The 24,444-nt window shown below is 46.0% G+C and overlaps 1 protein-coding gene across 2 annotated transcripts in view; it reads left to right on the top strand.

Moving 5' to 3' along the window:
• palld (palladin, cytoskeletal associated protein) overlaps positions 1-24,444 on the top strand; it is a 570,384-nt gene that overhangs the window by 65,104 nt on the left and 480,836 nt on the right. For both annotated transcript variants that reach the window (XM_087974116.1, XM_087974108.1), the window contains exon 2: positions 4,468-5,589. In XM_087974116.1, coding sequence (XP_087830242.1) covers positions 4,469-5,589 — 1,121 coding nt within the window. In that variant the 5' untranslated portion in view covers position 4,468. The remainder of the gene's footprint in view (positions 1-4,467; positions 5,590-24,444) is intronic.

Below are 24,444 nucleotides of genomic sequence, written 5' to 3'. Positions count from 1 at the left end.
ACAGCAGGTGGTAGATGGAGCATTTTAGTTCAGAATTGTTTGCTGATTTTATTTATTCACAGACACATTCATTTGGAGCTCCAAAACAAATTTAAGCAGAGACGTCAACACATCAGGGGTACTTTCCATAACTTCACGCGTCACATTGGTCACACCAGAGCTCCTTGACTGTTTGCAGAATGTGTCGCAATTTGTGGCCCCAGGAGCTCTTATTAATAACTGCAGGGTTACCAAGGTAACATCAGAAATTAATGGGGAGGTTTTCAATGTCACATGCATGATGTAGCACTGCAGGGGCAGTGACAGACTAATGGTAACATCGCTGGGCTATTAAACCACAGGCTCTGAGGTCTCTGGTTCAAATCCTGACTTAGCAAATGGTGGAATTTGAATTCAATAGTGAAAGATTGGAATTATCAGACTATTAATTAATGATAACCATGAACTAATTGTCAGGGGGTATGGGAAGTCCCCTTTGGTTTGTTAATGTATTTTCAGAAAGGAAACTACCTACATGTGATTACAGACACACAGCAATGTGGTTGCACCTTCACTGCCCTCCAGGCAATAAATGTTGGCCATGCCGGGAACATCCCCATCCAATGAACGGAAACAAAAACTTCCTTTTGATTACTATACAGGTTTATAAAATCATGAGGGGCATGGATAGGGTGAATAGCCAAGGTCTTTTTCCCAGGATAGGGGAATCCAATACTAGAGGTCATAGGTTTGAAGAGGGGAAAGAATTAAAAGGGACCTGAGGGGCAACCTTTTCACACAGAGGGTGGTGCGTGGGTGGAATGAGCTGCCAGAGGAAGTGGTGGAGGCTGGTACAATTGCCACCTTGAGAAAGCATTTGGATGGGTATATGAACAGGAAGGGTTTAGAAGGACACAGGCCAAATGAGATTAGCTCAGATTGGGATGTCTGGTCAGTGTTGACGAGTTAGACCAAAAGGTCTCTTTCTATGTTGTATAACTCGATGACTTTATGACTCTATATCGGTGGCTATTTGTTGGATTGGCAGATCTGAACAAATTGAATAAGGGAACAGGCTTGAGGGGCTGGTTGGTTTCCTCCTGTTCCTACACATCTCCATGGTAACATAACCCAAACTGATCCAGTCTCTCAATATTGTCCAGGAACCCTTCCAGGTTGATGCAATCCAGCATTTTAATTCTTGGATTCACTTCACTGACTCTTAAAAATAACAGTCAGCATTAGGAGACAAATTGATTCCAGATGATGGACTTTGTGGCCAAAGTATTGGTTCATGAACATTTTCTTTCCTCTTGATGAAGGTTACAGCTTCAACAGAAACTCTGCTTTCTTACAGATGTGGACCTGTCCTTCAGCAGGAACTCCATTAGCTCAGTCAGCAAGAAGCTGAGACCATCCATGTGGGTTTAATCTCTGTAATTAGCTGCAGTCACCATGAAAGCTAGTTGAGGAGACGGAACTTGCAAATTAAAGTCATCCACCGCCTCCAGGGGCCCTCTGTTGCCCGTCTGGATAAGAAAAAGAAGGAAGCATATGTCAGGTATAGACAGGATAGATCGAGTGAATCCTTAGAAGAGTATAAAGAAAGTAGGAGGATACTTAAGAGGGAAATCAGAAGGGCAAAACGGGGACATGAGATAGCTTTGGCAAATAGAATTAAGGAGAATCCAAAGGATTTATACAAATATATTAAGGACAAAAGGGTAACTAGGGAGAGAATAGGGCTCCTCAAAGATCAGCAAGGCAGCCTTTGTGCAGAACCACAGAAAATGGGGGACATACTAAATGAATATTTTGCATCAGTATTTACTGTGGAGAAGGATATGGAAGATACAGACTGTAGGGAAATAGATGGTGACATCTTGCAAAATGCCCAGATTACAGAGGAGGAAGTGCTGGATGTCTTGAAACGGTTAAAGGTGGATAAATCCCCAGGGCCTGATCAGGTGTACCGGAGAACTCTGTGGGAAGCTAGAGAAGTGATTGCTGGGCCTCTTGCTAAGATATTTGTATCATCGATGAGGTGAGGTGCCAGAAGACCGGAGGTTGGCAAACATAGGCCAATGTTTAAGAAGGGCGGTAAAGACAAGCCAGGAAACTATAGACCGGTGAGCCTGACCTCGGTGGTGGGCAAGTTGTTGGAGGGAATCCTGAGGGACAGGATGTACATGTATTTAGAAAGGCAAGGACTGATTAGGGATAGTCAACATGGCTTTGTGTGTAGGAAATCATGTCTCACAAATTTGATTGAGTTTTTTAAGAAGTAATAAAGAAGATTGATGAGGGCAGAGCAGTAGATGTGATCTATGTGGACTTCAGTAAGGCATTCGACAAGGTTCCCCATGGGAGACTGATTAGCAAGCTTAGATCTCACGGAATACAGGGAGAACTAGCCATTTGGATACAGAACTGGCTCAAAGGTAGAAGACAGAGGGTGGTGCTGGAGGGTTGTTTTTCAGACTGGAGGCCTGTGACCAGTGGAGTGCCACAAGGATCGGTGCTAGGTCCTCTAATTTTTGTCATTTACATAAATGATTAGATGCGAGCATAAGAGATACAGTTAGTAAGTTTGCAGATGACACCAAAATTGGAGGTGTAGTGGACAGCAAAGAGGGTTACCTCTGATTGCAATGAGATCTGGACCAGATGGGCCAATGGGCTGAGAAGTGATAGATGGAGTTTAATTCAGATAAATTCGAGGTGCTATATTTTGGGAAAACAAATCTTAGCAGGATTTATATACTTAATGGAAGGTCCTAGGGAGTGTTGCTGAACAAAGAGACCTTGGAGTGCAGGTTCATTGCTTCTTGAAAGTGGAGTTGCAGGGTAGATAGGATAGTGAAGAAGGCATTTGATATGCTTTCCTTTATTGGTCAGAGTATTGAGTACAGGAGTTGGGAGGTCATGTTGCGACTGTACAGGACATTGGTTAGGCCACTGTTGGAATATTGCGTGCAATTCTGGTCTCCTTCCTATCGGAAAGATGTTGTGAAACTTGAAAGGGTTCAGAAAAGATTTACAAGGATGTTGTCAGGGTTGGAGGATCTGAGCTACAGGTAGAGTCTGAACAGGCTGGGGCTGTTTTTCCTGGAGCGTCGGAGGCTGAGGGGTGACCTTATAGAGGTTTACAAAATTATGAGGGGCATGGATAAGATAAACAGGCAAAGTCTTTTCCCTGGGGTCAGGGAGTCCAGAACTAGAGGGCATAGGTTTAGGGTGAGAGGGGAATGATATAAAAGAGACCTAAGGAGCAACATTTTCATGCAAAGGGTGCTACATGTATGGAATGAGCTGCCAGAGGATGTGGTGGAGGCTGGTATAATTGCAACATTTAAGAGGCATTTGGATGGGTATATGAATAGGAAGGGTTTGGAGGGATATGGGCCGGGTGCTGGCAGGTGGGACTAGATTGGGTTGGGATATCTAGTCGGCATGGACGGGTTGGACCGAAGGGTCTGTTTCCATGCTGTACATCTCTGTGACTCTATCTCTTCACTCTCTCTGATTAGAAACAAATGTATGGTCCCCTGGAATTAGGGCAATTTCACTCTCCTTTTCCCTTCAGTCTAGGCCAAGAACTGTTACCGGCAATAACTAATCCTAGAGAGTTTTGAGAAGATTTGTAGGTTGAGGTTCTAGATGTAGATTTTCTCGCTGCGCTTAGCGGTTCATTTCCAGATGTTTTGTCACCATACTAGCTAACATCTTCAGTGGGCCTCAGGCAAAGCACTGCTGAAAATTCCTGCTTTCTATTTATATGTTTAGGTTTCTTTGGGTTGGTGATGTCATTTCCTGTGGTGATGTTATTTCCTGTGGTGAAGTCACTTCCTGTTCCTTTTCTCAGGTGGTGGTAGGTGGAGTCAGAATGCCATGCTTCTAGGAATTCTCGTACATGTCTTTGGCTTGTCCTAGGATGGATGTGTTGTCCCAGTCGAAGTGGTGTCCTTCCTCATCCGTACGTAAGGATACTAGTGAGAGAGGGTCATGTCTTTTTGGCTAGTTGGTGTTCATGTATCCTGGGTAGACCCCATCCATGACCCCCTTAGAAAAGGAAGTGACTTCACAACAGGAAATAACATCACCACAGGAGATGACATCACCAATGCAAAGAAACCCAAATATATAAATAGAAAACAGGAATTTTCAGCATTCTAGCTGGACCTCTATCAACAAACACATCAATTTAGACTCCATCTACCACCTCCTGAGAAAAGGAACAGGAAGTGACTTCATCACAGGAAATAACATCACCACAGGAAATGACATCACCAACCCAAAGAAACTCAAACATATAAATAGAAAGCAGGAATTTTCAGCAGTGCTTCGCCTGAGGCCCACTGAAGATGTTACCTAGTAGGATGATAGAACATCTGGAAATGAACCTCCAAGCTCAGTGAGTGAGCATACATCCAATAACTGATCCATTCTTCTCCTTCTAACATTCTTTTCTCAATTTTTGATTTTCAGTATGCAAGAAGGGTCCTCTGAGCATGCAGTGGCCCTCTCTCAGATGCTAAAGGAAGCTTACTCTTGTGGGGAAATGGACGGTTACCGTGACGGCAGGATGTCGGAGGCGTCCTCACATGATGTGTACTTTGACTCTCTGACTGACCTCCAGGAGGATGGGGAAGATGGCAGCCCCCCTCCAGCCGAGCTCTCGGCCTTCCTCAGCCAGGAGGAGATGTGCAAGAGCCTCGATCTCGCCCGGGTGGCCATCGCCGAGAGCTCTTCAGAGGAGACGGAGCCTGAGCCCGAGATGGAAGATATCTCCCGGTATATCCGCCACCGGGCCCTGGCCAGTCTCCCAGAGGACTCGCCTCCGGCTGGATCCCATACTGCTCCAAGGTCGGGTAGCCCGGCGACGCTTGTGAAGAGGAACGCCGAGTCAGGAAGCTCCACCCCGAAGATTGACCAAGGCACAGATGGCAGCCATATCCACCGGGCCACCAGCCCTGCCCATCGGGCCACCAGCCCTGCCCACCAGGCCACTAGCCCCACCCAGCAAGCCACCAGCCCCGCCCACCAGGCCACCAGCCCTGGCCAGCCAGACATCCCAGGCACCGACTCATCCTCTGAGGACCTCGAGCTGCAGCCTCCAACCAACCCCGAGGAGGCAAATCCCACCCCCACCCCCAGCTCCAAACGGAAAGGGATACCTATTTACCAGAGCGAGAGCTCGGCGAGAAATGAGTTCTGCACCAAGGCCGTGTCGTTCATCGAGGAGCTGTCCTCCATCTTCAGGACGGCGAGACCGAGGAACTATGGCCAGGGAAATAGTAAGAGCCATGAAGAAGATAGCTCATCACCCGACAGTGGTTATCTCTCACCGAAGAACAACCTCAAAGTGAGCACCACTTCCACCAGGAAAGCTGCGCCATTGGAAACCAAACTGGCGGCCACGTCTGACTTGGAAGCGCATGCTGAGGTTGGGCGGGGCCGTGAACCAGACACACTCCCCAAGGGTGATGAGAAAGTCCTCACCGGCTCCGCACCCCGCTTCGTTCAAAAGCTAAGAAGTCAAGAGGTCGCTGAAGGAAGCACGGTACGTCTGGAGTGCCGGCTACTGGGCCATCCTTGCCCCACGGTCAGGTACGTCTGAGGCATTTCTTGATCTGGTCTGTTCCTTCATTTCCATAAGTTATTGTACACCACCACTGGGCTCACTGGAAATTATGTGAATGACACACATTAATTAACAAGGTCAGGCAGGTTGAAGTGCCGCTCCATCAGTTGGTCAGTGCTGATGCAATGGGCTTCACCCCACTACAATTTGGGACATTTAACCCATACAGTGAGGGAAGTCAGGAGTGAGATGGAATACTCCCCACTTGCCAGGATGGGTGCAGCTCCAACAACACTCAAGCAGCTTGTAACCATCTCGGACAAAGTAGCCACATCCACAAGCATTCACTCCCTCCACCATTCACACTCAGTCACAGCAGTGTGTGCTTTTTACAAGACGCACTGCAGAAATTTGCCAAAACTCCTTAGACAGCATCTTCCATGATCACTTCCATCTTGAAGGGCAAGGGTGTTAGCTATGTAGGAGCACTACCACCTTCATGGTCCCCTCTAAGCCACTCACCATCCTGAATTGGAAATATATCACATTCCTCTAGTGTCACCAGGTCAAACTTTGGAAATCCCTACCTAAGAGCATGGGGGGGGAGGTCAACCTACAGCACAGAGACTGCAGCAGTTCAAGAAGGCAGCTCACCACCTCTTCCTTCTCAAGGGGAAACTAGGATGGGCAATAAATGGTGGATCAACCAGTGGCTCCCACACAATGTGGGTGAATAAAAGATTTGGAAAAATATGAAATGACATTTGAGCTTTGTTAACTTGGTAACTCAGCTCCAAGATTGGAATATGCTTACTGCCCTCAATTCTGACCACTGGCCAGCTGGTGCAAAATAAATGGCAGGCAACTTGCAGATTGTGTGGTCTGAGACAGATGTGTGCCAACCGGTGGTTTTTAGAATGTCAAGCATAATTATACTTCACTGCTTATTTTAAAGAATTAGAACATGGTAAACTTTGACTTTAAATACCGCGACGACACTGTTAGTTGAGGGCTTTACAGAAATGTATCCAGTGTCTAAAGTCCTACTCAGTGGGAGGTGTAAGAGAGAGGTGCCTCACCATTAGGAGTGCTAACGATGAGGTGAAACTGCACAAACACTCTTGTCTAGATGTCTGAGAGGGTATCAGGGCTGCTGGCTAGAATAGTGAACAATTTCCATTGACCGTGTTCTAAAGTGCAGCGTAACTTCATGACTTCTGTATTTCTTCCATTCTGTTTCTGGTGGACAGTTAAGAAGGCTCTGAGGAGATTGGAATCTGAAGGATGGGTCATTTGCTGCAGTCAGAGATGATTATGCTTGAACATTTTATTAAATATTTCTGACTGTAAATACATTCAGATGAAATCTACTTGGATACAGATTCTGTTTCTACTACTATTTTTATTATTTACACGTGGAACGTGAGCGTCAGTGGCTGGGCCAACGTTTATTGCCCCTCCTTAGTTGCCTTTGGGAAGGTGGTGGTGAGCTGCCATCTTGAAATGCTGCAGTTCCACGTTCTGTAGGTAGACCCACAATGCCCTTGGGCAGGGAATTCCCGGGTTTTGACCCAGCGACACTGAAGGAACGGTGATATATTTCCAAGTCAGGATGGTGAGTGGCCTGGAAGGGAACTTGCAGGCGCTGATGTTCCCATGTATCAGCTGACCTTGCCCTTCTAGATGGAAGCGGTCATGGGTTTGGAAGGTGCTGAATGAGGATATTTGGTGAATTTCTGCAGTGCGTCCTGTAGATAGTACACACGACTGCTACTGAGCATTGCTGGTGGAGGGAGTGGGTGCTTTATCAAGAGGGCTGCTTTATCCTGGATGATGTCAAGCTTCTTGAGTGTTGTTGGAGCTGCGCCCATCCAGACAAGTGGGGAGTATTCCATCACACTCCTGACTTGTACCTTGTAGATGGTGGACAGGCTTTGAAGAGTCAGGAGGTGCATTACGCAGTATTCCTAGCCTCTGACCTTGTGGCCATTGTATTTATGTGGCAAGTCCAGTTCAGTTTCTGGTTAATGGTAACCCCAGGGTGTTGATAGTAGGGAACTCTGTGATGGTAATGCCAGTGAATGAAAAGAGGAAATTGTTAGATTCTCACTCGTTGGAGTTAATCATTGCAAGGCACTTGTGTGGCTCAAATGTTATTTGACACTTGTCCAAGCCTGGACATTGTCAAGGTCTTGCTGCATCTGGACATTGACAGCTTCAACATATTCCCATGTCCAATATATTCACAGATTTAGAATTCTCATCTTTGTTTTCATGTCTTCTCTGAAGCCATGATCATTTGTAACTTCAGTTCCGTAGCCTTTGGATTTCTCTGCACACCCTCCTCCCTCAAAAGAAACTCTGGCCTCCTATTTATCACTCAATATTAATCGTTCCACTGTTGATAGCCAACTCAGCATGAGATTCAGGAATTTCTTCCCCAAAACTCTCTGTCCCTCCTTCTGTAAGTTCCTCTTCAAACCTCTCTCCTCGCCCTACCTCTCCTCATCATCGTGTGGTTTGGTGCTCGGTCTCCTTTGGTAATGTTCCTGTGGAAGGCCTGGACTATATTCAGGGAGCCCTGAAAATCAAGTAATTGTTGTTTTTTCTTATAAGGAACACTTTCACTATTTTATGCTCATAACATAAAGAATTGTGAATCTGTAAAACCGGCTCATTATTTACCAGATCAGATGAAACTCTGAATGGAAATGTTGACTATTTGAGTAAATCATGATTCAGAGTCATAGAAATGTGTACAGCACCAAAACAGACCCTTCGGTCCAAATCGTCCATGCTGACAAAATATCCTAACCTAATCTAGTACCATTTGACAGCACTTAGCCCATATCCCTCTAAACCCTGTCTACCCATTTACCCATCCAGATGCCTTTTAAATGTTGCAATTGTCCCAGCCTCCACCACTTCCTCTGGCAGCTCATTCCATACACGTACCACCTTCTGTGTGAAAAAGTTGCCCCTGAGGTCCCTTTTATATCTTTCCCCTCTCACCCTCAACCTATGCCCCCTAGGTTTGAACTCTCCTACCCTGACAGAAAGATCCTGGCAATGCATCCTACCCCATCATGATTTTATAAACCTCTACAACGTCACTTCTCAGCCTCCGACGCTCCAGGGAATAAGGATAAAACAATTCCTTATTTCATACATTAGATCTGAACATTACCGATGGGATCATCCCTAGTAACCCCTTGAGAAAGTGCTTTCTTGAAGTTCTGCAGTCCATATGTTGTAGGAACACCCACAGTGCTGTTAGTGAAGGAGTTCCAGGATTTTGACCCAGCAACACTGCAGGAACGCCAATGTATTTCCAAGTCCAGAAGGCAGTGTGGCTTGGAAGGGAACACCATATCCAACATACCACAGACCATCTTAAGAAACTGCCTCACTGAGCCATTCCCTACTCTCCCAAACTCCAGTTTAGTTTGCCCATCTCAAGCAATATTCCAGTGTCTGGCAGCACAGCAACTTCCACTTCAAATAAAACTTTACGTGAATCAGTGGAGTGCAAGCTATGATTCCAAGTTCCAAATTTGGAAACAGCCGTTGTGTCCAAACACAGTGGCTGCTGTTCTCCTCTATCTTTGTCCATTCAGACCTCATTAACAATGCACTGTCATACACACTGCGGGGAATTCCAACAGCATTACCTCACAGACCTGTTCCATTCTCCTCATTGTATTGCCCTCAGAGGCTGACATGATAGGTAAAGCAATAGAATCCTACAGCACAAATGAGACCATTCAGCCCCTCATGCCTTTCACTTCACTGATTGCAAACTATCAGCTCTCTCCTTGTAGAACTGAAGGTGTTTTCTTAGTTGCATGTTTATGAATCTTTCTTCCAATGTACAACTGAATCTGCTTCCACCGTCTCCCTGTTATATCAAAAGAAAGTCCTTCACACATCCCCTCAACTCCACCAGTCCAACATCGGCACCTCCACTATCTTCTTATATCTTGGCTCAAATTAATGACAAAATGAATGTGGTGCTGGTGGAACTTAAAAGAGCAAGGGGTAATTTAATTGAAGTGTACAAGGTCCTGAAGAAGGGCTTATGCCCGAAACGTCGATTCTCCTATTCCCTGGATACTGCCTGACCTGCTGCGCTTTTCCAGCAACACATTTTCAGCCCTGAATGGTCTTGACAAGATGAATGGGGAAAGGCTGCTTTTGCCTGTGGGAGGCAATGGTCTAGCAGTATTTTCACTGGGCTATTAATCCAGGCACTCTGCCTCTATTCCTGATGGGTTTTTGCCCGAAACGTCGATTTTCCTGTTCCTCGGATGCTGCCTGAACTGCTGTGCTTTTCCAGCACCACTCTAAGCTAGAACCTGTTAATCCAGAGACCTGAGGGAATATTCTGGGGACCTGGGTTTGAATCCCACCACAGTCAGTGATGAAATTTAAATTCAGTTCTAAAACTCTGGCTTTAAGAGTTTAATGATGACCATGAATCCATTGTCAATTGTAGGGGGGGGGGGGGGGGGGGGGAAATCCCATCTGGGTCACCAATGCCTTTTGGGAAGGAAGCTGCCATCCTTGCCTGGTCCCGCCCACATCTGACTCTATACCCACAGCAACGTGGTTGACTTTCAATTGTCGTCTGGGTAATTAGGGATGGGCAATAAATGCTGGCCCAGCCAGTGATGCCCTCATCCCTTGAATAAATCAAAACAAGTCCAGAATTAGGGAATCACTGTATTAGGTAAAAACAATGACTGCAGATGCTGGAAACCAGATTCTGGATTAGTGGTGCTGGAAGAGCACAGCAGTTCAGGCAGCATCCAAGGAGCAGTAAAATCGACGTTTCGGGCAAAAGCTCTTCATCAGGAATAAAGGCAGTGAGTCTGAAGCGTGGAGAGATAAGCTAGGGGAAGGTGGGGAGAGAGTAGCATAGAGTACAATGGGTGAGTGGGGGAGGAGATGAAGGTGATAGGTCAGGGAGGAGAGGGTGGAGTGGATAGGTGGAAAAGGAGCTGGGCAGGTCGGACACGTCCGGACAAGTCATGGGGACAGTGCTGAGCTGGAAGTTTGAAACTAGGGTGAGGTGGGGGAAGGGGAAATGAGGAAGCTGTTGAAGTCCACATTGATGCCCTGGGGTTGAAGTGTTCCGAGGCGGAAGATGAGGCGTTCTTCCTCCAGGCGTCTGGTGGTGAGGGAGCGGCGGTGAAGGAGGCCCAGGACCTCCATGTCCTCGGCAGAGTGGGAGGGGGAGTTGAAATGTTGGGCCACGGGGCGGTGTGGTTGATTGGTGCGGGTGTCCCAGAGATGTTCCCTAAAGCGCTCTGCTAGGAGGCGCCCAGTCTCCCCAATGTAGAGGAGACCGCATCGGGAGCAACGGATACAATAAATGATATTAGTGGATGTGCAAGTAAAACTTTGATAGATGTGGAAGGCTCCTTTATGGCCTTGCATAGAGGTGAGGGAGGAGGTGTGGGCACAGGTTTTACAGTTCCTGCGGTGGCAGGGGAAAGTGCCAGGATGGGAGGGTGGGTTGTAGGGGGTCGTGGACCTGACCAGGTAGTCACGGAGGGAACGGTCTTTGCGGAAGGCGGAGAGGGGTGGGGAGGGAAATATATCCCTGGTGGTGGGGTCTGTTTGGAGGTGGCGGGAATGTCGGCGGTCACTGTATTAGGGCAGAGATGAGGAGAATTGCACAACAGACAGAGCGTAGTAAGACTTTGGAACTCTCTATCTCAGGAGATGATAGTGGCTGAATATTTTTAGGACAGATTTGTGTTCAGGCAGAGGAATGAAAGGTTATCGAAGGTTGATGGGAATGTGGAATTCTAAATAACAAACAGATTCTTATTGAATGGAGGAATGGGAAAGGACTGAATCAGAGAGATCCTGATCTCATAAAAAGGCCCTTCAGCCCATCGAGTTTGCACCAGTCAAAAACAACCCTAAATATTCTAATCCTATTACCCAGCGCATGGCCCACGACTCTGTACTCCTTGGCATCAGCAAAGCCATTTCTGTTCCTAATTCATATGTTCCAACGTCTGTTCTTTTGGTAACATAGAACATAGAACATAGAAAAATACAGCGCAGTACAGTCCCTTTGGCCCTCGATGTTGCGCCGATCCAAGCCCACCTAACCTACACTCGCCCACTATCCTCCATATGCCTATCCAATGCCCGTTTAAATGCCCATAAAGAGGGAGAGTCCACCACTGCTACTGGCAGGGCATTCCATGAACTCACGACTCGCTGAGTAAAGAACCTACCCCTAACATCTGTCCTATACCTACCCCCCCTTAATTTAAAGCTATGCCCCCTTGTAATAGCTGACTCCATACGTGGAAAAACTTTGACTGTTACCTGAAATCTGTGTACGTTGTTTATCATCATTCCTGGGAATGGGAAATCTTAGTTTTGCTCCATCTGCCTGATCAAAACAACTGGCCTTGAAATGGTTTACATTTATTTATGTCCTGTGACAGAGACAGCGTCTGAACAGTTCCAAACTCTTCTGGCAGCCCGCCATGGGCTACATGTGGCTGGAACTTTCCAGCTTAAGTTGTGGCACTTTGTATCGACAGGCACAGATCCCTGTAGGTCGCTCCTGCACATTGTGGGATCGCCAACATTAGCAATGCAGGGATCATTATCTATTGGTTGATGAATTCGGTCTGTGGGGTCGGTATTTCATTATTAGATTTTACATTCAGCTGCAAAGTGACAGTGCTTGATGTGCACGGAGCGAGTGAAACAGCACAGTGTCCTTTAACTGGGATTTATACTCTTTATCCATTCATGAGATGCAGGCATCACTGACAGGATCAGGATTGATTGCCCATTCTAAGTTTCCCCTGAACCGCATGGCTTGCTAAGTTATCGGGTGGCACGTTGGCACTGCTGCCTCATAGCACTAGGGACTTGGGTTCAATTCCAAGCCTTGGGCCACTGTCTGTGTGGAGTTTATACATTCTCCTCGTGTCTGCGTGGGTTTCCTCCGGGTGCTCCGGTTTCCCTCCCACAGTCCAAAGATGTGCAGGTCAGGGAGAATTGGTCATGGGAAATGCAGGGATAGGGTTGGGGGATTAGGCAGAGGGGTGTCCAGGCAGGATGCTGTTCAGAGGATGGGTGTAGATTTGATGGGCTGAATGGCCTGCTTACACAAGTGTAGGGATTCTAAGATTCTAACGGAAAGACTAGCAAAGAGTGAGGTGAGTAAGAGAGACTGCTTTCAGAGAGGGAGAAAGGGTCTGTAAATGTTGAAGCTAGTCTTGTATATACGCAGAGCTATTTGTGAACTCATGATTTTGAATACTTCAGTCAGATAGAATATAGAACATAGAATGTAACAGCGCAGTACAGGCCCTCCAGCCCTCAATGTTGCACAGACCTGTGAAAATAATCTGATCCCCATCTAACCTACACCGTTCCATTATTATCCATATGTATGTCTAATGCCCATTTGAATGCCCTTAATGTCGGTGAGTTCACTACTGTAGCAGGCAGGCCGTCCCACGCCTCTACTACTCTCTGAGTGAAGAGACCACCCCTAATATCTGTCCTAAATCTATAGCCCCTCAATTTAAAGCTATGTCCCCTCATGTTAGCCTTCACCATCCGAGGAAAAAGGCTCTCATTGTCCACTCTATCCAACCCTCTGATTATCTTATATGTTGCAATAAAGTCACCTCTCAAACGTCTTCTCTCCAACGAAAGTAGCCTCAGTTCCCTCAGCCTTTCCTCATTTCCCTTCCTTCCATACCAGGCAACATCCTAGTACTCTGCATTCCTCTAACTTCTTCCAAAGTGAACTACCTCACACTTTTCCGCATTAAACTCCATTTGCCACTTCTCAGCCTAGCTCTGCATCTTATCTATGACCCTCTGTAACCCACATCTTTTGGCACTATCCACAACTCTGTCTACCTTTGTGTCATCTGCTAATTTACTAACCCATCCTTCTACGCCCACCTCCAGATCATTTATAAAAATGACAAATAGCAGTGGGCCCAGAACATATCCTTACGGCACACCGCTGGTAACTGAGCTCCAGGATGAACATTTCCCATCAACCACCTCCCTCTGTCATCTTTCAGCGAGCCAATTTCTGATCCAAACTGCTAAATCGCCTTCAATCCCCAAACTCCGTATTTTGTGCAATAGCCTACCATGTGGAACCTTATCAAATGCCTTACTGAAGTCCATATACACCACATCAACCACTTTACCTTCATCCACCTGTTTTGTCATCTTCTCAAAGAACTCAATAAGGTTAGTGAGGCACAACCTACCCTTCACAAAACCGTGTTGACTATCCCTAATCAGATTATTCCTTTCCAGATGATTATAAATCCTATCTCTTAAAACCTTTTCCAACACCTTACCCATAACTGAAGTAAGGCTCACTGGTCTATAATGACCAGGATTGTCCCGACTCCCCTTCTTAAACAAGGGAACAACATCCTCCAGTCTTCTGGCACTACTCCTGTCGACAATGATGACGTAAAGAGCGAAGCCAAAGGGGTCTGCAATCTCCTCCCTAGATTCTCAGAGAATCTGAGGATAAATCCATCCGGCCCAGGGGACTTATCTACTTTCAGATCTTCAAAAATTGCTAAAACCTCCTCTTTGTCACCCTCAATCCCATCTAATCCAGGAGCCTGTATCTCCGTATTCTCACTAACATTGCCCTTTCCCAATGTGAATACCGACGAAAAGTATTCATTAAGCGCTTCCCCTATGTTCTCAGATTCCACACACAACTTCCCACTACTATCTTTGATTGGCCCTAATCTTACTCTAGTCATTCCTTTATTCCTGTTATACCTATAGAAGGCCTTAGGGTTTCCCTTGATCCTATCCGCCAACATCCTCTCATGTCCCCTCCTGGCTTTTCTTAGCCCTCTCTTTCCTGGCTAACGTATAACCCTCTCGCCCCCAACTGAGCCTTCATGCGTCATCCTCACATCAGCCTTCTTCTTCCTCTTGACAAAAGCTTCAAATTCTTTAGTAAACAATGACTCCCTCTCTCGACAGCTACCTCCCTGCCTGAGAGGTATATACTTATCGAGGACCTGCAGTAGCTGTTCCTTGAATAAGCCCCACATTTCAAGTTTCCTTCCCCATCCTATGCATCCTAAATCTTGCCTAATTGCATCATAATTGCCTTTCCCCCAGTTATATCTCTTTCCCTGTGGTATATACCTATCCCTGCCCACTGCTATTGTAAACATAACTAATTTATGGTCACTATCGCCAAAGTGTCACCTACCTCCACATCTAACACCTGACCGGGTTCATTACCCAGTACCAAATCCAATATGGCATCGCCCCTTGTAGGCCTGTCTACATACTGTGTCAGAAGACCCTCCTGCATACACTGAAAAAAAACTGACCCATCTAAACTACTTGAACTATAGTATTCCCAGTCAATATTGGGGAAGTTAAAGTCCTCCATAACAACTATCCTGTTATTCTTGTTCCTATTGAGAGCCATCTTTGCTATCCCATCCTCTACATCCCTGGAACAATTCGGAGGCCTATAGAAAACTCCCAACAGGGTGACCTCTCCTTTCCTGTTTCTAACCTCAGCCCAAATTACCTCAATAGATGAGTCCTCAAATGTTCTCTCAGCTGCTGTAATCCTACCCTTGATTAACAATGCCACACCTCCCCCTCTTTTACCATCATCTCTGTTCTTGCTGAAACATCTAAATCCCAGAATCTGCAACAACCATTCCTGTCCCTCCTCCAGCCATGTCTGTCCCTCCTCCAGCCATGTCTCTGAAATGGCCACAACATTGAAATCCCAGGTACCAACCCATGCTGCAAGTTCACCTACCTTATTCCAGATGATCCTGGCATTGAAGTTCACCCATTTCAAACCAACATCCTTTTTGCCAGTGCCCTCTCAGGACCTTGTGAACCTATCCCTGACATCACTACCCTCAACCTCCTGTACACTGGAACTACAAATCAGGTTCCCATCCCCCTGCATTAGTTTGAACCCCCCAGAAGAGCCTTAGCCCATTTCCCCCTCACACTATTGGCACCCTCTGGTTCAGATGATGACCATCCTGTTTGTAGAGGTCCCACCTTCCCCAGAAAGAGCTCCAAATATCCAAGAATCCAAAACCCTCCCTCCTGCATCATCTCTGCAGCCACGTGTTCAGCTCCACGCTCTCCCTATTCCTCACTTCACTAGCACATGGCACAGGCAACAAACAAGAGCTAACAACTCTGTTTGTTCTCACTCTATGCTACCACCCTAGCTGCCTGAATTTCTGCCTTAGATCCCCATCTCTCTTCCTACCAATGTCATTGGTGCCTTTGTGAACCACGACTTGGGGCTGTTCCCCTTCCCCCTCAAGGATACCGAAAACACAATCAGAGACATCACGAACCCTGGCACGAACCCAGGGGGCAATACACTAACCATGAGTCTCTCTCGTTCCCACAAAACCTTCTATCTGTCCCCCTGACAATGGAGTCCACAACGACTAAAGCTCTGCTCCTCTTCCCCCTCCCCCTCTGAACAGCATAGACAGACTCTGTGCCAGAGACCTGTGCCCCATTGCTTACCCCTGGTAAGTCATCCCCCCCCAACAGTATCCAAATTGGTATACTTGTTGTTGAGGGAACCACCATCGGAGATCCCTGCACTGCCTGCCAGTTCCCTTTCCCACCCCTGATGGTAACCCATCTACCTTCTTCATGTGGCTGTGGAGTAACTATCTCCCTGTAACTCCTCTCAATAACCCCCTCCGCCTCCTGGATAATCCAATCTCTTGGCAGCTTGCTCCTCTCAAGGAGGGCAGCTCCAGCATCTGCAGTCTATCTTCACAACTGCAGTTCCTTATCTCTGGAGCCATTCTCTTCTGTACTCTCTTCAAAGCCTTTCACATTCTTGGACATAATCCTCCAGCTATCACATACATGTTTAACATAAACTCCTTGTCTTGTACTCTCAAAGAATCCATAAAGTGTGGAAAGAGGCCATTTAGCCCATCAAGTCTGCACTGACCCTCCCATGAGGATGCCACCTAGACCCAGCTCCCCCCAACCTTATCACCTTAATCCTACACTTACCATGGCTAATTCACCTAATCTCACATCTTTGGACCATGGGATGAAACCCACTCAGATATGGGGAGAACGTGCAAACTCCACACAGGCAGTCGCCCAAGGGTGGAATCAAACCCAGGTCTCTGGCGCTGTGAGGCAGCAGCGCTAACCACTGAGCCACCGAACCACTCTCTCCAGCCCTATTAATAAAGCCTAGGCTACCGCATTTGCCAGCCTTAATTATCCATCAACACTTTGAAGCCAGACTTGAACCCATAACCATCGCGCTCAGAAACATGAGTGTCACCACAGAGCAGAACTCTAAAAGGATCACAGTTGAATTTTAAAGCCATTCTGTGAGTTCATCTGGGTTTTATTGACAAAGAAGTTCAAAAGTAATTGTGTCCATCTGTGAAATAGAGGTTTTAACTTGTATCACATGTGAGAAAAAGTGTGGGACAGAAAAAGAAGAGTTGGACCTAGCTGTTCCTCATTCTAACTCATTTCTGTTGAACATGAATTGCAGGCTAAGCCTGTTTGATGGAAGTTGGTCAGAACAAAGGTCAGATGGGGAAGGGGAAGAAGAAAATTAGTTTGGGGGGGGGGAGGGAGGGACGAGACTCAGCGTCCTTCCATTAGCCCTCTGAGGAGGTGACAGAAAATTTAGGGAGCAGAAGGTGGAGAAATAGATTCAGTTAGAGCAAAGAAAACTGGGGAGAAGGTTGGGGTTTGAAGTAAGTAGTTCAAACATGAAAGTTTGGGATACAGATAGCTGTGTGGAAGGGATGGGAGGGGGCATGGATTGGAAGTGCAGTTTCAGTGGGAGGAGGTGTTGACCTAGTGGTAGTATCCCTCTGTTAGTAGCTGAAAATGTGTTGCTGGAAAAGCGCAGCAGGTCAGGCAGCATCCAGGGAACAGGAGAATCGAGGTTTCGGGCATAAGCCCTTCTTCAGGAAGCCACCGAACCACTCTCTCCAGCCATGGCTTATGCCCGAAACCTCGATTCTCCTGTTCCCTGGATGCTGCCTGACCTGCTGCGCTTTTCCAGCAACACATTTTCAGCTCTGATCTACAGCATCTGCAGACCTCACTTTCTCCCTCTGTTAGTAATCTAACAACTTAGAGGAGGTAATGGGCAAGAGTTATTACCGGGTGGACATGCTAATTCAGAGGCGTAGGTAATGTTCCAGGGACCTGGGTTTGAATCCTGTCACAGCAGGATGGAATTTGAATTCAATAAAAAAAACTCTGGAATTAAGAGTCTGGCGATGACCATGAATCCATTGCTGTTTGTTGGGAAAACCCATCTGGTTCACTAATGTCCTTTAGAGAAGGAAACAGCCGTCCTCCCCTGATCTAGTCCGGATCCACAGCAATGTGGTTGATTCTTAACTGCCCTCTGGGCAATTAGGGATGGGCAATAAATGCTGGCCCAGCCAGCAACACCCACATCCCATAACAAATTTTTAAAAATGAATGTTCAGTCTGGAAGTATAGGCTCAATTGCCATGAGGCAGCTGATGGAGTTTCTAATCAGTTAATAAAATCTGGAAAGTGAGGCCAGTGAATGCCTTTTAATAGGGCCTCCAAGGGATGTGGAGCATTTTGGGAAAATCTCCGAATTCATAAATGCTAGTATATCAATACAATTCCTGGTTTCTTTTTCCCTCACTTATTCAAGTTTCCATTACACCAATCAAAGGAACAATGTTTGAACTGTTTAATCGTACAAAATCTAAACAATACTAACCATTGTCCTTTAAAGGCATCAGGAATATACCCTCACATGAACGCTCCTATTTTAATGAGGAAAGACAAATGGAGATTTCTGATGCTCCCTGTGGCAATGCCCTGACCAATCAGAATATGTTTCCTGGTTTGAATTTGATTTTGCAGCATCTGTGGAGAGAAATCAGAATGTTTTGGGTCTTCTGACCCTGTTCTGAGGAAGGGTCACTGGGCCTGTTACATTAACTCTGATTTCTCTCCACAGATGCTGCCAGACCTGCTGAGCTTTTCCAGCATCCGCAGGTCTCTCAGTTTTTATTGAATTTGATATAGTTTATTATAGTCACATGTACCGCGGTGCAGTGAATAGTATTGTTTTGAGTGCTATCCAGGCAAATCATACCTTATGTAAGTTTACTAAGTTTACTCAGAACTTAATAAGTTTACTAAGATTGACAGTTAACAGTCCCTGTTGTGTTTCCATGTTAATCAAAGTCAAACCAATCAACACCACCCCCTCAACGTCACTGTGTAAATTGATGTTGCCCTCCTAAATTTGCTTCTTTTACACTTAGACATTGCAAGACAATGATATTCAATTCCCGTTTCTGTTTCGGCAATATTCAAGGAATGCTTTTCTGGAATTTATTTGCATCTTTCAGTTTTGACACAAGAGATAAACTTAGAATTCTGTAATAGCAGCCTTTACTTCCTCCAACACCACTTCCTTCCATCACTGACCAATCAGCTGTCAGAGTGCATCAAGTCAGAGGTGACTTCATGTGCTAATCAGGAAACATGACCTCAGGATTTGACACCCCTCTCCTATATCAATTCCGTCATAAACACGGATAGAGTAAGATCTTTTTGTAAGGGCTTGGGATGCTCTGTAAGGTTTATCCTTTCAGGTTTCTCCCAGGATTAGGTTTGATGTTCTGACGTTAGCAGTTAACTGTAACATGACGAGGTGGGAAAGTAAGCGGTAAGGAGAATACCAGAATGATGCAAAGCAAGCCAGACAGGATGCGGGAACGGTCAAGATCATGGAAGTATGATCAGAGAATCCCTACAGTGTGGAAACAGGCCTTTTGGCCCCAATAAGTCCACACTGACCTTCTGAAGAGTGATCCACCCAGACCCATTCCCCTTCCCTATCACTCTACATTTAGCCCTGACTAATGCACCTAACCTACACATCCCTGGACACCATGGACAATTTTAGCATGGCCAATTCACCTGACCTGCACATCTTTGGATTGTGGGAGGAAACTGGAGCACCCAGAGGAAACCCACACGGACACGGGGAGAATGTGTAAACTCCACACAGACAGCCGCCCAAGGCTGGAATCGAGCCTGGGTCCCTGGCACTGTGAGGCAGCAGTGCTAACCACTGAGCCACCGTGCCAACCATGATGTCGTGCAAAGTTCTCTAATTTAGGAAAGATAATACCACAATATTTTTGTTAAAATGCTGAGTGACAGGGAAAAGTTGGTGAATGTATTGTAGCAAGTTAATACAAGGGAAAGCAAGTTTTCTGGCCAAGACTAAAGCCCAGGGGCCCCACACACAGTGTGTCTTCATCCCTCACCTCACACATGCTGCTCAGAGTTCTACTCCAAGTGATAAAAGCTAGTGCACACACTGGGAAGCTGACCTGCAAATACGGAGCCTGACCTTAATCCCAAACAGCAAGCCAGAGACTCAGTGACATTCTCGGGATGAATGGAAGTCCCACCTTACTGGTGACTTTCTTGGATCCCATGGTCAGACATCCAGCTCACTTTTGGGAACCCTCAACTTTGTGCATTTTCCTGTAACTTCAACATTACCTCTTCCCAGCTCCCCAGCTCCTGTGATTATGTTTTTCACTCTTCCACGTCCAATTCTCCTGTTTTCCAAAGATAGAATCCAGTCCCTTTTGTTCCTTTCACTCACTAATCAGCCTCAGTATAGAATCCAGTTCTGGGCACCACGTTCTAGTAAGAACAGGAAGTCTTTGGAGACAGTGTAGAAGAGGGCTACGTCAATGGTTCCAGGGATGATGAACCTCAGCTCTGAAGATGGACTGGAGAAGGTGGGACTGTTCTCCTTGATGCAGACATGGCCAAGAGGAGATCTGACAAAGTTCTCCAAGATTGTTGGGGGTCTGGACAGAGTGGATATTGGGAAGATGTTTCCATTGGTAGGAGGGACTAGGACCCAAGGACACAGCCTTAGAGTAAAAGGAAGAACGGAGATAAGGAGAAACTTCTTCAGCCAGAGAGTGGTGAATCCATTGAATTCATTGCCACAGAAGGCTGTGGAGGCCAGGTCATTGAGTATATTTAAGACTGAGATAGATGGGTTCATGAGGATCAAGGGGTTCAAGGATTACAGGGAGAAAGCAGAAGAGTCGGGTTGAGAAACGTATCAGCCATGATTGAGTGATGGGCTAAATGGCCTAATTTCTGCTCCTATGTCTTCTGGTCTGGACAGAGTGGGTCGGGGGAAATGGTTCCCATCTGTGAAAGGATCAAGTACTTGCGGGCACAGATTTAACATAACTAGTGAAAGAAGTAAAAGCATCAGGAGAGAAAACATTTTCATGCAGTGAGTAGTTAGAAGTCTGGAATCCACTGCTCAAGAGTGCGGTGGAGGCCGATTCAATCGAGGCATTCAAGAGGGCATTAGATGGACATTTGAAAATGAAGAAGGTTATGGAGGCAGGAGAGCTGACACAGACATGATAGGCCAAATGACCTTCTGTCTTGTAACAATTCTTGAAAACCTGCATTGTTGGCAAAGGTAATAATTATTTCTCATCCCTATTGGCCCCTAAAGAGAAACCTAGGGGTTCAAGTGCATAATTCTTTGACGTTTGCATGACATATAGACAGGTTGGTTAAGACGGCATTTAGCACACTTGTCTTCATTGCTCAGACTATTGAGCATCAGACTTGGGATGTCATATTGAAGTTGTCCAGTTGGTGAGACCTCTTCTGAAGTACTGCGTCTAATTCTGTTCAGCCTGCTATAGGAAGGAATTTATTCAACTGGAGAGAGTTCAGAAGAGATTTACCAGAATGTTGCCAGGAATGCAGGGGGTTTCTATAATAAGGAGAGGCTGGATAAGCTAGGACTTTTATTCACTGGAGCATAGGAGATTTAACGGTGACCTTATAGAGGTTTATAAAATCATGATGAATAAGGTGAACAGCGGGGGTCTTTTCCCTAGAGTCAGGGATTTCAAGACTTAGGGGGCATATTTTTAAACTGGGAGGAGAAACATTTTAAAAAGGCATAAGGGGCAACTTTTTTACACAGAGTGGTTCATGCATGGAATGGGCAGCCAGAGGAAGTGGTGGATGCAGGTACACTTGCAAAATTTAAAATACATTTGGATAAGTACATGAATAAGAAATGTTCGGAAGGATATGGGCCAAGCGCAGGATCTAGTTTAGTTTGGGATTATGGTTGGCCTGGACTTGTAGGATCGAAGAGTCTGTTTCTGTGCTGTATAACTTTGACTCTGAATGGGTCTTCAGAGATGATGCCAAGAGATAAGGATCTTCTGTGATTTGGAAAGACTGGGAATCTTGTGCTGCTCTTCAAACACGGAAACTTTAGGAGGCATTTAATCGAGACATTTAAAATCATGAAGCATTTTTTGTGAAACTGTTCCCATGGGTTAAAGGATCCAGAGGGACATAAATATAAAATGAACAAGTCATACTTGCTACAAGGAGAAAGTGAGGGCTGCAGATGCTGGAGATCAGAGCTGAAAATGTGTTGCTGGAAAAGCGCAGCAGGTCAGGCAGCATCCAAGGAACAGGAGAATCGACGTTTCGGGCATAAGCCTGAAGAAGGGCTCATGCCCGAAACGTCGATTCTCCTGTTCCTTGGATGCTGTCTGACCTGCTGCGCTTTTCCAGCAACACACTTTCATACTTGCTACAAGGCAAATTATTTTAATTCTGAGAGCTTTGTGATACAGCAGTTGAATTGAATTGAATTGAATTCATTGTCACGTGTACCGAGGCACAGTGAAAAGCTTTGTCTTGTGAGCAATACAGGCAGATCACAGAGTTAAGTCGCATAGATAAGTAAATAATATGTAAACAGCAGCAAAAACAAAAACACAGGGACAGGCAAATGTTCAGAGTTTGAGTCCATTCAGTATTCTAACAACAGTAGGGTAGAAACTGTTTTGAAACCAATGTGTGTGTGTGTGTGTGTTCAGGTTTCTGTACCTTCTCCCTGATGGTAGAGGTTGTAGAAAAACATTGCCAGGGTGGGATGGATCTTTGAGAATGCTGGTGGCCTTTCCTTGACAGTGGGCCTGGTAGATGGATTCTATAGATGGGAGGTTGGCCTTTGTGATTGTCCGGGCCGAGTTCACTACTCTCTGTAACAATCTCCGATCTTGAATGGTATAGTTGCCATACCAGGTAGTGATACATCCAGACAGAATGCTCTCGATGGTGCACCTATAAAAGTTGTAAGGGTATTCGCTGTCATGCCAAACTTCCTCAGCTGCCTGAGGAAGGAGAGATGTTGTTGGCCTTTGTAACCAGTGCATCTACATGAAGAGTCCAAGAAAGCTTGTAGTGGATGACCACTCCCAGGAGCTTGACACTCTCCACTCGTTCCACCTCTGTGCTGTTAATGTGTGGTGAGGTGGGGAGGGGGGGAGGTAGGTGAGGGGGGTGTTCATGAATTGTTTTCTCTGGAGAAGAATAGGTTGAGAGGAGAAGCCTTCAAAATCCTGAGGGGTCTGGACAGAGAAACTGATCCCATTAATGGGAGGATCAAGAACAAAGAGGCAAAAATTGACAAAACAAGCAATAATGACATGAGAAATTTTATTTTTAAATGCAGTGAATGGTAAAGAATACTTGAGGGGTGTGATCGAGAAGGATACAATCATTGCTTTCCATAGGATATGGAATGATTATCCGATGAGCACAAAAAAATCAGGTAAAGGCATGAAACAGGGAAGTAGCTGAGGTAATCTTGCAGAGAGCCAGTATTGAAATGATAGGATGAATGGCCTTATGCTGTACTGTATCATTCCATGATTCTGCATCAAATGGTGATGGAAAAATTTTCAATAATCACTTTTCCAAGAGATTTGGAGAAATAGCTGAAGGATTAATGTTCGCATGTCCATGAGGAGAGAGTGGATTGTTTGGATGGGGCTAGTATAGGTAGAATAGACAGAATGGCCTGCTTCTGTGCTAAGCCAATCTGTGAGGAAGCTTGAGATGATTTAGATGCTTTGTTAGACCAGTTAACAAACAGCTACTGTGTAGGTTTAGGATAGGAGCCCTGTGTGAGGGTAGCAGGTTTTTTTCCCATCATCCCCCCCCATCAGCCTGTGCCCACACCCAAAGATGCTGAAAGGTCCCCTTGGCCTGTCATTGCAGTGATCAGGAACAGCTCATGTGTGGCACCCCAACCCTGCAGAGAGAAACCGAAATCAAAGTGGTTCAGAGAGCTGGGCGATATTGAAGGAGGAGGGAGGTGAATGGTGGAAGAGTGGGTCTCCCAAGCTCCTTCTGCTTGTCCAGCATCCCCCAGCAAAGAGCTAGGCAGGGACGGGGGAATTAGATGTGTCCGAGATCAAGGTGACCTTGCCAACAATAATTCAAGCAAAGAGATACGTGAAAGGTTCCATTGAATCCCGATGGGTACCACAACCATTGCCTTGACAGTAATACTATCAAGGATTCCTGTGGACATCCATACACACCCCTCCCCAGTAGAGATTCTCCCCATTGGATAATTCAATTAACACAGGGAACATGCTCACCTCCCTCTCGTACACCTTGCATCCTCCTCCAATATTTTCAGGGAGTAGTTTGTCTGAATACCAGTCGCCCTCTGATCAATGAATATTTCTTCACCTGCAAGTGAAAGTCATTTGTTTCTCTTTGATTCACTTGTGAGTCGTGGGCATCGCTGACTGGGTATATTGCCCATCTCTAGTTGCCCTTGAGAAGGTGGTGATGAGCTGCCATTTAAAACTGCTGCAGTCCAAATGCTGTAGGTTGGCCCATAATGCCCTTAGGGAGGGAATTCCAGGGTTTTGACTCAGCGACACTGAAGGAACGGTGATATATTT

Source organism: Chiloscyllium plagiosum, unplaced genomic scaffold (assembly GCF_037043375.1).
Source record: "Chiloscyllium plagiosum isolate Xiang-an unplaced genomic scaffold, Cpla_swu_hap1 HiC_scaffold_2, whole genome shotgun sequence".
NCBI lineage: Eukaryota > Metazoa > Chordata > Chondrichthyes > Orectolobiformes > Hemiscylliidae > Chiloscyllium > Chiloscyllium plagiosum.
The sequence above is the reverse complement of the archived record's forward strand: the minus strand, read 5'-3'. Positions and strand labels throughout refer to the sequence as shown.